The sequence below is a fragment of the Olea europaea genome, chromosome 22 (genome assembly GCF_002742605.1).
Source record: "Olea europaea var. sylvestris chromosome 22, O_europaea_v1, whole genome shotgun sequence".
Classification (NCBI taxonomy): Eukaryota; Viridiplantae; Streptophyta; class Magnoliopsida; order Lamiales; family Oleaceae; genus Olea; species Olea europaea.
This window is the reverse complement of record NC_036258.1, coordinates 8,776,259-8,791,194: the sequence shown is the minus strand read 5'-3', so window position 1 is coordinate 8,791,194 and position 14,936 is coordinate 8,776,259. Positions and strand designations below refer to the sequence as shown.

The 14,936-nt window shown below is 34.2% G+C and overlaps 1 protein-coding gene across 5 annotated transcripts; it reads right to left on the bottom strand.

The window, feature by feature from the left end:
• Positions 1-5,642: 5,642 nt before the first annotated feature.
• LOC111371625 lies at positions 5,643-11,321 on the bottom strand. 5 transcript variants are annotated; one of them, XM_022993694.1, is made up of 8 exons: positions 10,922-11,321; positions 10,739-10,808; positions 10,517-10,591; positions 9,905-10,072; positions 9,352-9,425; positions 7,461-9,251; positions 6,677-6,827; positions 5,643-6,586 (listed from the first exon to the last, which is right to left on the bottom strand). In XM_022993694.1, the coding sequence occupies exons 3-8, from the start codon at positions 10,554-10,556 to the stop codon at positions 5,868-5,870; spliced, it is 2,943 nt and encodes a 980-aa protein (XP_022849462.1). In that variant the 5' UTR covers positions 10,557-10,591; positions 10,739-10,808; positions 10,922-11,321; the 3' UTR covers positions 5,643-5,867. The 5 variants fall into 5 exon arrangements, with proteins under 5 accessions (XP_022849462.1, XP_022849463.1, XP_022849465.1 ...); XM_022993695.1 differs by lacking the exon at positions 10,739-10,808; XM_022993697.1 differs by lacking the exon at positions 10,517-10,591 and having other exon boundaries at positions 10,922-11,320.
• Between the last annotated feature and the right edge of the window lie 3,615 nt (positions 11,322-14,936).

Sequence of the window (14,936 nt, the reverse complement as noted above, 5' to 3'; positions counted from 1 at the left end):
GGATCAACTTTGATCTTCCAAATTGAACCAACGGATTCCACCGAAAAGTGTGCCAAAAGTGAGCCATTTACTTATATTTTCCAACAATTTACTCAGACTTAATGTAGATAGTAATTTCTCAGAGTTAATAAATAAGCAAGTTTCCCAAAGCACATGCAGAAGCTTGCAATTAAGCCCATTTCAAAGTTCATCTTGGATGTGTTACTTAATTTACTTTATATGTGATTTGAAGCCTCAAATCCAAAGATAACTGATTATTTGCTGATTGCTGAATCCCTCAGTTCTTCCAACACCTGTTTTATGTCGCCCATATCTTTAATTTTGCACCACATCCTTTTCCTAACTAAAGTTTATCCTACCTTGTCATCTTTTTATTCTATTCTGTTTTTTTAAATTGCCAGTCATTTTGCCATCTGCATTTAGCTAACACACAAATAGGGCGTTCAAGAATCCAGTTTTTATCAACATTGCAAGTCTAGAGTTTCATTGTGAATACTGGAAATAGGGGGAATCCCTGATCTTTTGGAGACTCTACATTTTGGTCTTCTACTATCAATTCTATAGAAATACTAGAAACTTGTTGGACCTTAATTTGTCAAATACTTCTAATCATGATAGTCTTGGCATAAATAATTCACTGTTGACTTCCCAAGTGAATTATCCTGGGACCATCACTATTTAGTAACTTTCAAAACTGGTTGGTTTCTTACCACTTTTTATAGTCCACGTTGAGGTTTTCTCTTCCATTTATTTCAATTTTCTATTGCAATTTTTTTCCCATTCATCCAATATGGTCTGCACTGTCTAACCCATGTCAGATGTATAGCTACTTTCTAGGGATTTAGTACTTGCTACCATGAAAGAACTTGGACTTTAGTCTTGCAAAATAATTTTCCATTGATCAACATTTTACCTGCAATCCATTCTAAAACTAGTTCTTGCCAGCTTTAGAAGATGGAAACTGAAGTTGAGTGATGGTCTCGTGAACTCCTAGATGTTAGTTTTTATAGAAAATAGAAAACTACCAGATGATGCTCTTTATGTGGTATTCGATTGTCATTTGTTAGCTGCATCTTTACTTCAGATTTTATGGACAAAATTCTTCATTCTTCTTCTCAGGTGTTATCCCTATTTCTTGCAACAATACTCATCCTTGATTTCCAGTCAGAGGGTAGACTATGATATTGAGGAAGATTATGACGCTAGGAGTAGGATAATGGAGTCACTGTTTAATCCACAAGCATCAGGGTCAACCAGGGCCACGGGCGACGATGAAGTGGTGCACAATGACATCTGGAGTTCATGGATGAGAGAAAAAGTAGGCCTTTTAAGTGGCAATAACAATCCTAATTATTGAGAAAAAGCAGAAGCAAAAAATGTCAAAAATCACACATCCTTGTTTTACATTGTAGTATCTAATATATTCACATGTAGAAAATGAGTAGTTTTCAGAGCTACAGAATGCATGTTACTGATTAAATTAATCAACCAAATTTATATGGGTTGGCAATTTCTCATATAGAACCAGTAGGATATATGACAAGATGAGAGTGGATGGGGAAGAGAGAACCATCACCCAAGCCATTATTGGGTTGTGCAGATTGGGTAGATTTCTTAATGGATCTATTCAGTTCTCCGTGGTCATTGTCTTCTCACACAAATCACTAGCATGAAATTAAGGGAAAACTTCGGAGGGAAAGAATAAACGAAGAAACTGTACTGATGTCAGCTATTGTGTGATATTTTTCCTTCTTGCAACTAATGCTCTGGACATTGGATTAATCTGAATTTGACCTCAATATTCTAGTATTAGATGCTATGAATTTTCCATCAAATTCATGTTATTGACAAAGTGATTTGCTTCTCGATACTGCTAAGATTTTTGTAGAATTTTCCATCAGATTCATGTTCTTCTCTCTTTGTTTGAGCAAACACTGTGTTCTATACCTCATGCTAAGCCTTCTCTTTTTAGAACGATAGAGGGAGAAATACTATCATGCTACCTGCATAATTACATCTAGTGCAAGTTTGCCTTGAATGAAGAAATTACTTTAAAACTCGACTCCTATGACAAGTTTTGAAATTGTAGCAGTAGTACGCTGCAATTTACTAATACAATATGTAAATTACAGCATGGGAGAGTGCCTTGAGCTGCTGTCTACGACTAACTTTTAGGAACCGTTCATATGTGAAATGGACCACTGGTTTTTAGGCCCTTTTTATTTTCTTTTCCTTTTGCATCGATTTCTCCTAGGTTGTCAAATCCATACTATGGAGTAACTGTTTCCTTTCGGTTTGTTTGTTCTCTTGTACTTTTTAAATCACCTCCTAAACTTGTGCATTGCTGCATGGACTCAACAGTGGTGATGCCAAGTCTAATTCACCGACACAAGCTTGAAGCAGTGAATATCTGAAGGCATGAATTTCCTGAAGAAGCATGTGGGGTTATCTACTTTTCATATGTAGCTCTTGGATCATTTTTCTTTTCATGTAAATAGGTCTTCAAAGCATAGATAAAGCTCTATGTCGATAGACATATTGTACATTTAGGCCCTTGTTTGGTGGATATTAAAATCAGTTTTTTACTAAATTTTGATAAAAGTGGATAAAATGTGTGGTTAAAATTAATTTTTGACTTTATCTTAGATTAAAATTTGATTTTACGTTCCACCAAACAGGGGCTTAGTAAAGTGTCGCGTTTTCATTGTGCTATGTATATTTGTGTCAACTAGTAAGTACTTTTTTTTGCTACCAATTTGTGTTGTATGTCCAATGAGTTCTTAGAAACTGTTCTGAAACTCTGTGTAAAATTAGATTGAATGAGAATCTTGTTATTGTTTATTTTGAGTTACCTCACTTTTCCAATGCCATGAACGATGACAAGAAGAGAAGTTCAGGTTTGTTGTCCCATGGAGGTCGTCTTATCATTAAAATTTTGATGCCTCACTATAATTTCAAAACGATAAAAACTCGCTAATGTTACTGCAAGAAAATCATCCATGTTTCTTGACGAGTTAAGATAGTATCCATTTAACATTTAATAATGCATATGAATAATCCAGAATGCATTTAGTCCCCAATAACTAGTTCACCCACTGCAATTTCCCGTGCCATATAAAGTAAATTCGAAAGACAAAATTGAGGGGTTGGTTTGCTGCTTTTCAATTTCAGTTTTGAAAATTATCAAAAAAAAAACACAATTTAGAAAATAAGACTAAATTTATAACTTAAATTTCAAAACGTGTTTTTGACTTCTGAGTATTTTCGGTGCAAATGTTGAAAACACCTAAACTATGAAAAATAAGCGTTTAAATAAATTTTTAAAAATTAAAATTGCTAGTAAAGCAAAAATACAAAATTCTGACTTAAAAATTCTAAAAATATAAAATAAAAGTTCTGAAATATAAAATTCTAAAAAAATATAAAAATATAAAAATTTTAAAAAATAAAATAGTTAAAGCTCATATTTGATTATTTAAATTTTCAATTCACGTCATTATTTTTTTTTTATTTCCTATATTTTGTCAACTTTAAATTATTTTTTTTACTTCTGTAGCACAACAAAATATCATAAAGTTCACAAACTTCAAAATGTGTCGTTTCTCAAAATTCAAACTAAACGTATTTTTCAATTTTCCATTTTGAATTTTGTTTTAAAAAAAAATGACAAATGAAACACATTTTCAGTAATTTTAAAAAAGACCAAAAATAAAAAATTGAACTCAAAATTTAAAATGAAACGCAAACTAAACGGCACTTGAGATTCTTCTTTTTGGGTCACGAGATTTTTCTGTCTACGCTTTGGATAGTGGTAAAAGTTTTAAAGGAATAGATATTGAAAGGTCAGTACACCTCCTTCTTTTGGCAAATAAGAATAATCCTTGTTTGTACACACTGATAAATATCGATATATTTGTCCTCTATGCTGTCATATAATTGGCATTTGGCAAGCCAGAGACAAACAGCCAAGGTCTAATGAAAATTTCCAATTCCAGCTTGAATTCTGCAGTGTTTGTCCTGTTGAGTGACCTTAACAAATGGCTACAAATAGAAGTATAGAACCATGTTGATATGTGTCGTTACGTATATATATTTAACCATTGATTTTGCCCCTCGAAAGCCATTGTTTAATTGAAATCCATGTTTTCCTGATGACTATAGACAATATTATGAAACATTTAGAGCTCGGGCATTCAACATATTTAAAGTAGAACAAGTAGAATCTCGTCCTTCAATCTTGAGCAAAAAGATCGCCAAACTTCTAAATTTTGTTGGCACACAAATCGCAAATGGACGATTTCCATCATTTTGGATGTCAAAAGTATGATGGATGTCCTCACAAAAATTGCTACAAATTGAGTGCAACTGACTCCTCGTAATCCATGGCATGGCTTTCTCAGGAACTACAAAGCGACACAAGAGTGTATTGTCACGTCCACAATGAAGTGACTTCAAGTTGGACGCGACATGCATGATGGGATATGGGATGAATGGAGAGTCGAGAGAAAATTCCCATGAATTAAGTGGGAGTAAAGTAAAATAGAATGATATCTTCTTGTTGGGAGAAAATACTTGAGAAGTTGTAAATAGTTCTCTTCCATTTATATAAAGAGGGTTTTCCATATTTATGTGCGTGTTCCTTTACTTATAAATTTCCTTACGGGAGTTGTAGAGCGTTAAGACCACACGATGTTAGCGTAATTCGAGATTGACGAAACTAGGTCCCGGGCTGCTGAACTAGAAAGTTTAATTTTCCAAACCAAGATATTTTTTAGAAAATGCAGCTTCAGTACTATAAGAACATTGTTTGTTCTGCTTATGAATATTACACCAGCAGGGTCACATGTTTCCCTTTTGGTAACCAATCTCGTGTGGTGGTGTCTTATTGCTTATCATTTGGTAAATATAATATGAAGCTTTACGGAATTTGTGTTAATTAGGCAACTTAAAATTGTTGATGCCCATTATGATAAACAGGCTAAAAACTCATCTCGAAATACATTGCTTAAAAAGTATTGCAATACATGTAGCGAAATTGTTCTACTGCCCACATTGAACAGAATAAGACAACCCACTAACTCGTGGCAGGTATGGGAACCTAAAGATTTTTCTCCAAGTAGAAAAGGCCCTTGTTCGAGCCCCATTTTTCAACAGTGATTTATCATCATTTCTACTACACATTCTTCAATAAAATAATATTATACGCAAATCAAAAAAATTTCCATATTTTTTTAACCACACATTTCCCACCAATACACTATTCAAAAATTCATTTTCTTCACAAAAATGGGACTCAAACAAGGGCAAGATAATACTTTTCATTGTGGACCGGAGAACATTTCTTATACATGTATACTAAACTACTCATAGGAACAATTAATATATATTTCGCACATGTTTATAAACCAAATATAACCACTCAAACCACTTTTTAAGTTTTTATTCACAAATTTAGAGAGATCCACAAGCACTACTCACTTATTTACTATTCATTTCTTTCAATTTATATACACTTTCCAAGTTCTAATCATACAAGAGTCGAGTTTCTTCAGGTTTAACTTTGCATATAGAAATACTTCACATAGCTTAACCACAATCAGGACCATTCATAATATAAGACAATGCAAGGCAAATCTAATATATTTATGCATGAAGATTCTGGCGTTCTGGTTGGATAAAATGAAAGGAAAAGGTTGTACAGTAGAAATCCAGACAAATATATGGATAACATATTTGTAATAATTTGCAACATTAAATAATTAGAGATGGGCTGGGGACCATTTTATAGAGAATAACATATTGATATACACAAACAATGGAGTTGTAAATTAAAGAAACTAGTTCAAGTCATTAAAATTTAAGTCTCGTCAAATTCTACCAGTCAATTCAATCACAGCATCTTCCACAAGCTCTTCTAGCAACTTCCCTTCAATTTCCTTTCCTAAATTATCAATCTCCAGTCTCAAATGATCAGTCCAACGCTTCCCGACCACCTCCTTTCTTACTACACTCTCAACCACCAAGCAGTTGTCGTCCCCATAATCGACCAAAACACATCTGGCGTCACTAGAAAACCATATCTTCATCCCGGCCCACACCTGGTCCACCATCATCAATGATGCATTCTCCAATGAGCTACTACTGGCCCCAATGCATGGAATGGCTCTTTGGCATGAAGCCGATCCATATCCCACAATGTCCACTAATGCTGCGTTCACACAATCAAACACAAGTTTACGGGTCGATCTCTTTCGCCTTCGCTCAGCCTCATGTAGTGTCTCTTTCTCATTTAAATCTATGTACTTGTCCCTTAATGATGGGTTCAATGGGCTCTCTGGTGAGTGCCATCTAGCCAAAAATGAGTCAGGTTGCTCCTCACTATCAAGTCCAGCCACTGATAATAGTGTCTGAACAAATAAAAACCATTCTTCTTCCTCTGCTCCCGGGGAGGGTAAGGATGGCTTTAAGGGATATGATGATGCTGTGTCCATGACCAAATCTGATGGCAGAGTCCGGGCAATAGATCCTATAGGTGGTGATTTACCAATTAAATTTGATCTAACATGATGAAACGGCAACTCAAGTCCTGTTATTCCAAAATAATAAGTAAATAAACTAAATGAAACAACATATCAAAAAACAACATGGACATTGAGAACTGGACAACAAACTTTACCATGACAGCCCGGCTTGATAAAACGTGAGGACTCCAGCACTGTATGTTCATCCTCTTCAAAATTTGGATATAGGACTGATATTGGACTTGGATGGTCCTGGTTCTCACTTGGGTTTAAAGGTGCAACAGGTTTTGTTACAGACAGTCCACTCTGATAAGGTAGAAAAACGTTAATGATGTCCTAAGTATTCCCGGTTCATGATAATATGAACATATGTCAGCAAAATTACTACTATTTCAAGCTAAAAAATCAATGATCAGGGGAAACAACCCTATGGAAAGCAGAAGAAAGCATGTAATCAGAACTCGACATGCATCCCTTTCCTCCTTCGGATAAATGACTTTGCTAACTTCTTTCCGATTAAGAAAATCTGAATTATTATCTACTCCTATCATCTGGTGGATTACCATCATTGTAACTCTTGTTTATCATCATAATTTTACAGGGTAGTACAAATTATTGGTCAAGGCAACTGGTAATATATACCTAAATATTCATCAACCTACATATTGTCTTGGTGGAAGCTGTAAGAGCACTTTTGAAGGCCATCCTGTTCAAGATTGTAGAAAGTACGAGAACGAGAAAGTCAACAAAAGCACTTTGATAGTTGTAAGTTTTTCGTAGGAAGAAAAAATAATCAATCATATTAAAACAGAGAAGACAGAAGCTTTTCATGTCACTGATGCACCTGTAATAACCATATCAAAGCGTACATCAAGTAACAGACTAAAAAAATTCAAAGGAAACAGGGGACTCAGCTAACCACGAAGATAGTAAAATTACCTTGGGAGATCTCATGCCCTGCTGGCCAATTAAATTTAGGGGAGCTGCTTTAATTGATGGATCCAGCTCAAAAGGTGACAGACATTCAGGCCCTTCATCACTAGGTTGTTCACCTCTATCTTTCCCAACTTGCCCAGAATGTATTCCTGAGGAGCGAGATTCATCTTTGCATTCAGATTTATCTTTACTAGGTTTTTTGTTTCTTGAGAAAAACAAACTCGAAACCTTTCCTTTGAATGATGATTTTCCACTTCTTGTCTTTGTGGCCTCCTTAAAAACCTCTGGTTTGCCTCCATCTGGATCTAGAATGTCTACATTGAGCCTGGTGCCAAACTCAGCAGAATATACAGGAACGGATTTTGACCTTGAGAGATTCCTAGGAGAATCATCAAGATTTTCATCCTTTGTCTGCTCACTAACAAAGAGAGAATCAGAACTCCTAGGTTCTTCATTAGTACTACGTAGTTCTTTAGGCATTCCAGCCTTCTTTGTCTCAGAAAGAGAAAGCATTTCACCCAATGTGCTAGAACTTCTCCGCACAGGTCTTTGTTCTTGAAAGCTACCATTAGATGTCATCATTGCCCATCTTTCAGAGAGACGCTTCTTTGCTTCTCTACAAACTGATGACTCTGGAGAATATGATACATGGCTAAATGAGGACGAGTAGGGGCTACCAAACCTATTAACATAATCCCAAGAGTGCCTAGATACCGGTGATATGACTTCTGAATCACTGAGATTACCATCTGCATATTCAATTTCCGATTTATTAAATGAACTTTCATCTCCAACATATCCGTTGGAGAACACAGAAGAAAGTAAGGTTTCATCTCTGTGGAACGTTTCACGCATCTTCTGTGTGATTGCTTTTGCAACATCTTTTGATTCTTGTTTCTCGTCATCTTCTAAATCCCCAAAAAAGTCTTCACCATGTGATATCCTTGGTGATTCCGATCGTGGAGAATCAACAGCCTTCATATCTTGTGGTCTAACTGAGCTTGGCTTCAGAACTACAATTCGAGTTGGTTGAGTGGAAGTTTTGTTAATCTTCTGTCCGGATGGTGAAGAACATTCCTGATGGCTTTTTTCCAATTCATTCAAATGTCCCACATATGCACATTTCTTCACCTGTTTTCCACGTTTATTCCCAACTGCAACAAAATTGTTACTGTCTACCATCTTCGAAGGTCTAAGAATAGTAATTCGCTTCGTCTCAGAAGGTGGGATAGACTGCAGATTGTAAGGATTCTGAGAAAACGTTGAATTTGGTTCTTGCAGACACCTAAGAAACAAGTCTTTATTGGAATTCAAAACTTCTAATGCATCTTGGAATTGCTTTGACTGGCGAAGTTTTTCATCCATAGACAGGCGTTTTGCTTCAACAAATTTCTGGCGAATGAGAGCCATCTTCCTGTCATTTGATGTTTCATTACAGTTTCCCTTTTGTGGTGATTTCTCCCGCAAATAATTAGTTTTCTGGGATTTCTTCCGTATTTCATAAACATCACTGCATTCATTTGGCTCTATATATTCAAAGCATCCATTCTGTTGCTCCCAGTAACTCACTGGTATATCTAAATGACTTCGAGGATGACCTCTAAAATGGCTTCGTTGAGCAGCTGAATTAGGTTCCTGGCGTGGAAGGGCATCAAGACCCATCAACTTAGCAACAACATTAGCCGGACTGTGTTTGGAATCTACTTCTTTGGACATTTCTTGGGCAATGAGCATCTTTATGGGCGTTGCATTGGATTTTCTGTTTGAACCAGTTCTGTTTATTTCAGGCACAATCTGCACATCTCACACCAGTGCACAATATAATTAAATATTGAAGAAAATTAGCAAAATCATAAACTATGCTCTAGACTTAGTAATATAAATAGAAATATACCGCATCATCCTCTATTCGGTGATTAGACGGAGCCACTGACGCTTCCTCTGCTCGGCTTCTTGAGGGTGGCGAACCTGTGGATAGTTACTATTGTGTCAAATGCAACCTTCCTATTGTGGAATTTATAAATAACAGGATAACAAACTTCCCAACCCTTCAATCTCTAGAGGAAGCAAGGGACGAAACAAGGGAACCTATAACGACAACAAGTTCACATACCAAAACGATTATAAGGTCATTGAGAATTTTGTTTATGTTTTATGTCATCTATATCTGGCAAGGGTTCGGACTCGATTAAAATGTGTATTAGAAAAACAAACAATCAACCAACCAGAATAATTTTCAAAAGCATGTTCCATAGCAGAACATGAACCACAATCACTCAACAATGTCATCTAAAATCCATTACTCTCACTGTGAAACCTGTTAAAACATATAACTCAGACCTGTTGAAATATTATGGTATCGAACATCTACATTTCTCATAAGTGGCCTAATTTTCCGCCAGGAAAATATAAACATGTTGTGCAAGAAAATAAAAATGAGTACGCACCATCTTGATGCGATTTATCAGTGAGCAGCCTGTTTCCAGCCACAGCACCGTTCAGGTCAAATAAGTTCACCATTCTTCCCAAGCATCCTGGAAAAGTTTTCTCAAAACTACGATCTTTCCCATTCTGATGAATCCCATTCATTTCAGCACCTTGTATGGCACACTCCACTGAAATAATGACAAAAAAAACATCATTGATAATATTAAGTGAAAGTGGGAATAAACAAGGTAAATTGCACTTTTCAACACTAAAAAGAGTGAGGTATGCAACCATCAGAAGTGCAAATTAGCTGTTTCGCGGTTGAAACAAGCTGCTTTTGCAAAGAACCCCAATCCCCCAGATACACAGCCAAACTCACAAATAAATAAACGAAAACCAAAATGGAAAACCGAAATCATCCAGCACTGGCAGTGAAAAGTTAAAACAAATCAAATCATACAAAAAAACTATCTTCACAGATGAAAATTCAAAACACGTGTATATGAGAGAGTGAAAAGAGGGAGGGAGGGTGAGAATGAGAAGAAAAGACAGCTATCTTGAGGAGACAATCACTGTGCACTGCAAAAGAATTGCCTAGATTTATGTGAAAAAGGAAGGAATGCAGACAAGACCTCTGTATGCACATTGCTTTGTTAATGCATGTTTCAGCATATTCCCACGAAACCTTGCATCAATCAGTTACATTCCTGAACAAACTCCAAGTCCCTCAAGATAAATGCAATTAAACTCAAAGAATTGAAGCGTGATAAACAAGCTATAGATTTTCTTAAATTAACAGCAAAAAGAAAAGGATTTTAAAAATTCAGAGTCTCCTATTTTTTTTTTCCACCGACCTTAAGATTAAATTGCAGCTATAACTTTTTAAGCCTTCGGCAAAAATAATTGAACTTTTAACTTCATATCCTAGAACAAAAAAATAAATATCTTTATTCAAAAAACCATTGCAGAAAAGCTGCAACAACAGTAGAAAAAAAATCAATTCAATAAAAGGAATCAGATTCGATTCATTTCATTACCTCTCCAAAGCGAGATCGAGAAACCGTAACAGAAAAGCAGGATCGGTAACGAAAAGCACAGCAGAGACTCAAAAAATTCTCACAAAAATTTCGCAAAGCCAATCCCTTACAATGTGCACATACAAACACTCCACGGATTATTTTCTTCCCTTTCCACACCGTCAAACTCAGAAATGTAGCTTTTAGGTAGATATAATAAAAAGGAGCTCGAATCGGATAACAGAAATAGCGTCGGCTGACAGGTCGCCAGAATTAGAAACTTCCGGCGAGGTTAATGCCGGAGAAATGCCGGATTGTTTTGAGAGAGAGTATTTTGTTTTGCAGTAAGCTTTTCTTCATCTACACCGACTCTTTGTCGGACTCGACGAGGTTTCATTTATTCTGATTTGTTTATCTGTTTCGATTACGTATATGGAAAGAGGTGCAAATTTGGATTAAAAAATAATAATAATAAAATTTTAAAAAAAATACATATATATATATATGAGAACACATATTGATATTATTATTATTATTATTATTTAGCTGAATGGTCCTTCTACCTTAGTATCGTTTTAATTGGACCCAAATTTGCATTAATGAGTTTCTAATTTTTTGTCCTTCAATTTTTTCAATATTGAGCATGCATTTATTGTTACGTGATACCATGAATTAAATTCTTCAATAAATTTTTAACATCAATTTGGTGGATTATTAATTACGAAGTGAAATTTGATTTGATTTGTATCATATGCAATAAATTTGTTTCCGTAGCTTTTAATTGATAGAATTCCCAACAAATAGTACTCTATTTGACGGTCTTTTTGTTACTCCTTTTTTCTTCCCTTTAATTTTATATTGCTTCCTACACGATTTCATAACCATCAAATCATTTTGAAATAAATATTTCAAACTTCGAACTCAAGATACTATTTGACTACAATCTTAAATGCTCAAGTTTTAATTTATTACCATGTGAATTTAGTGGTTGTTAAATTGCTTGATTTATCGAAGCAATTTTATAAAGAATGAAAGATAGATCTTCAAATTCATTTTTTAGTACTTTTATTTGCTTAGATTTGACAATGACATTAAAAAAAATGAAAACCTTTCATTTGCTCGATCTTTTGAACATATCGACCACCGCATAAGTATAAAGGGTTTGGACTTTGGAGTCCTGCAAAAGTTTGAGATTTCAAGTGGGTGACTGCTAAGTCCTCAAAATTAGACGCAGGTGATTCTCATGTCCTCAAAACTTGAGTGGAATTTGTACAATCAAAGTTGGGACCTTGAAAGCACTGTTACATATGCCACTTATTTCTATCTATTATAATTTAATATGACATTATGTTTCACTTTAATACACAACATTACTCTAACATCGAATACAGCACCTTTCTTGATTGTCCTACATGAGATAAGCACCTTGATATTGTGCTTTGTTGAGTATCTTGCGATTTTGACCTTGACATTTCAATCAAATTTCAATTTTGATCTTGAATACTATGTAATTTTCGCGTATAATAAGAGGGATGTACATTCGTTAGATGAGGGGCTCGTATGCAAAGGTAGAATATTGAAGTTGCAATAAATAAAAAGACATTCTTATAATATAATTAACAATTATAAGTAATTTTCTCATGATTGGCCTTATAATGAGGTTTTTGGCTTCACTTTCTTTACTTGAAGTTTTGTCCTTGTCTGTGGGCACTCGACAACCCGGTACTAACGCTTGAATATTTACTTTATCCGATTTGACAATGACATTAAAACACCTTAATTTTCAGGGTTAATTACGAAAATGACATTTTAAATGCACTTGTTATCAATCGCAAACGAATCTCAGCCGTCAAATTGTTTCGTAAGATTCAATGGAAAATATTAGCTAATAAGGGACCCTACCTCCAACTACCGTTGGCCTTCTTTGTCAATATTAAAAGGACAATAAATCTGCACGTTTGATCCAAATGCAGGATCGTGAGATTTAATCCTTATTTTTATTAGAATAAACTTGTAAATTACCATAATAAAAATATTATTATTATTCGCCGAAGTAGACTATTTCTTTCGTTAAGTTCATATAACACTCGTTTGATTTTGTTAAAAATTTAATAAATTTTAACAAAATAGATGAAATGCGTAATTAAAAAATTTTGAATTTTATTAAATTTGTGGTTGAAAATATATTTGAGAAAAATAAATTTTAAGAAATGGGACCAAAAATGAATTTAAACATAGTGTAGAGAGAGAGAGAGAGAGAGAGGAATGTATTTAATAATCTGAATTGAATAGTATTTAAAAGAATAAGGTTGACGAAATGTGTCGGTCCAAATTGATATATCAAAACTTGTTCGAGTCGAGGCAATAATTAAGTATTCAATAAGGTCAGGTTTTCCTCAACGAGCTTCCAATCTGATTATAGCGTTATGATGCTACCTATCACCAAACAAAATCTAATATAAATCAGAAATATAGTTCCCATTTTGTTAATTTTAAGCAAGCTCAGTAGTTAACATCACTATAACAAGATAATATGAGTTAATTGTCCCAATGGTAACATAATTTGTGTCTGTGTTTTTGATTGTACACTGCAGTTTAAATGTCGAGTTTTAGCAATTAAATTCATACAAACGTTGGACATTAATCACTAGCATAACGTTCGTTTTATGACGGCTACTGAAATGAACATATGACAACGCCTTCTTGCCATTAACAAACAGCCATCTTATATGTACAACTTGAATTGACAACCACATACATGGAAGGGAGATACAATGAATAAAAAATTCGTAGGCTCCCTCCTGTGAGAAGGTTATCAATTCCGATTGTAAAATTGGCAAAATTCATTAACAAATTGTCATGTCTTATTGCTTATTCAACTTTGAAAAAAACCTCTTCAATTGCTCATTGAACATTGAAGTGGTTGAATTTCGATCACTAAACTTATAAAAATAACGTCAAATTTGTTCATTAAAAGTTATGTACCACAAGTGCAGATAATGTGTAAAAGTAATAAAGTGGACAAGCGCGTCTAAGTTTTCGATCCCACAAGAAATAATTACTCAATTAGGCATAGTTAACTTTAATTTTAACTTTTTTTTTGTAGAATTTTAAACTATTTTATCATTTGAAAAATTTTAATTCACTGTGTGTTTTCGATGTTAAAATCAAACTAAATTAAAATGTGATTTTTGCAACAACACACAATAAATTTAATTAAATGAATAGTGTTTCATTACAAAAATCCAAAACTAAAATTAAATATAATCATTGTGTAATTAAGTAACCGTTTCTTGTGAGATTGACAACCCCACTCGTTTTTCGCTTTATTACTTTTACGCGACCTGTGTTTGTGTTTAATTAAATGAATTGCATGTTTCATTACAAAAAAATCCAAGCTAAAATTAGATATAACTGTTGTATAATTGAGTAATCATTTTTCATGGGATTTAACAACTCAACTCCTTTTTCGCGACTTGTGCTCTTGTGATACACATAATTGAGTAATCATTTTTCATGGGATTTAACAACTCAACTCCTTTTTCGCGACTTGTGCTCTTGTGATACACATAATTGAGTAATCATTTTTCATGGGATTTAACAACTCAACTCCTTTTTCGCGACTTGTGCTCTTGTGATACACATTTTTAACGACAAGAAGCCTAAATCATTTTTACACGTTTAGCGATCAAAAATAGACAATAAAATATTCGTGAACTCCTTCCATGTAAGGGAGAGTAATCTATTGTGTACGCCTCCTCATAGAATTATCATTTCACTAATTATGTTTTAAGATTTGATATGAAGCCAAATAACCTCATAGGAATTATCATTTTACTAATTATGTTTTAAGATTCGATATGAAGCCGAAGTAACGTCCAAACCGTTGGAACAATTTACTCGATATTCTTTCCTTGAAAAAAAAAAATTAAGAAAATGAATATATAAAAAATAAAAATTCATTTTATCAAAAGCTATTAAGAACTTAAAAATAAATAGTTTTAATCAAGAATAAAATAATGATTTTAAACACAAC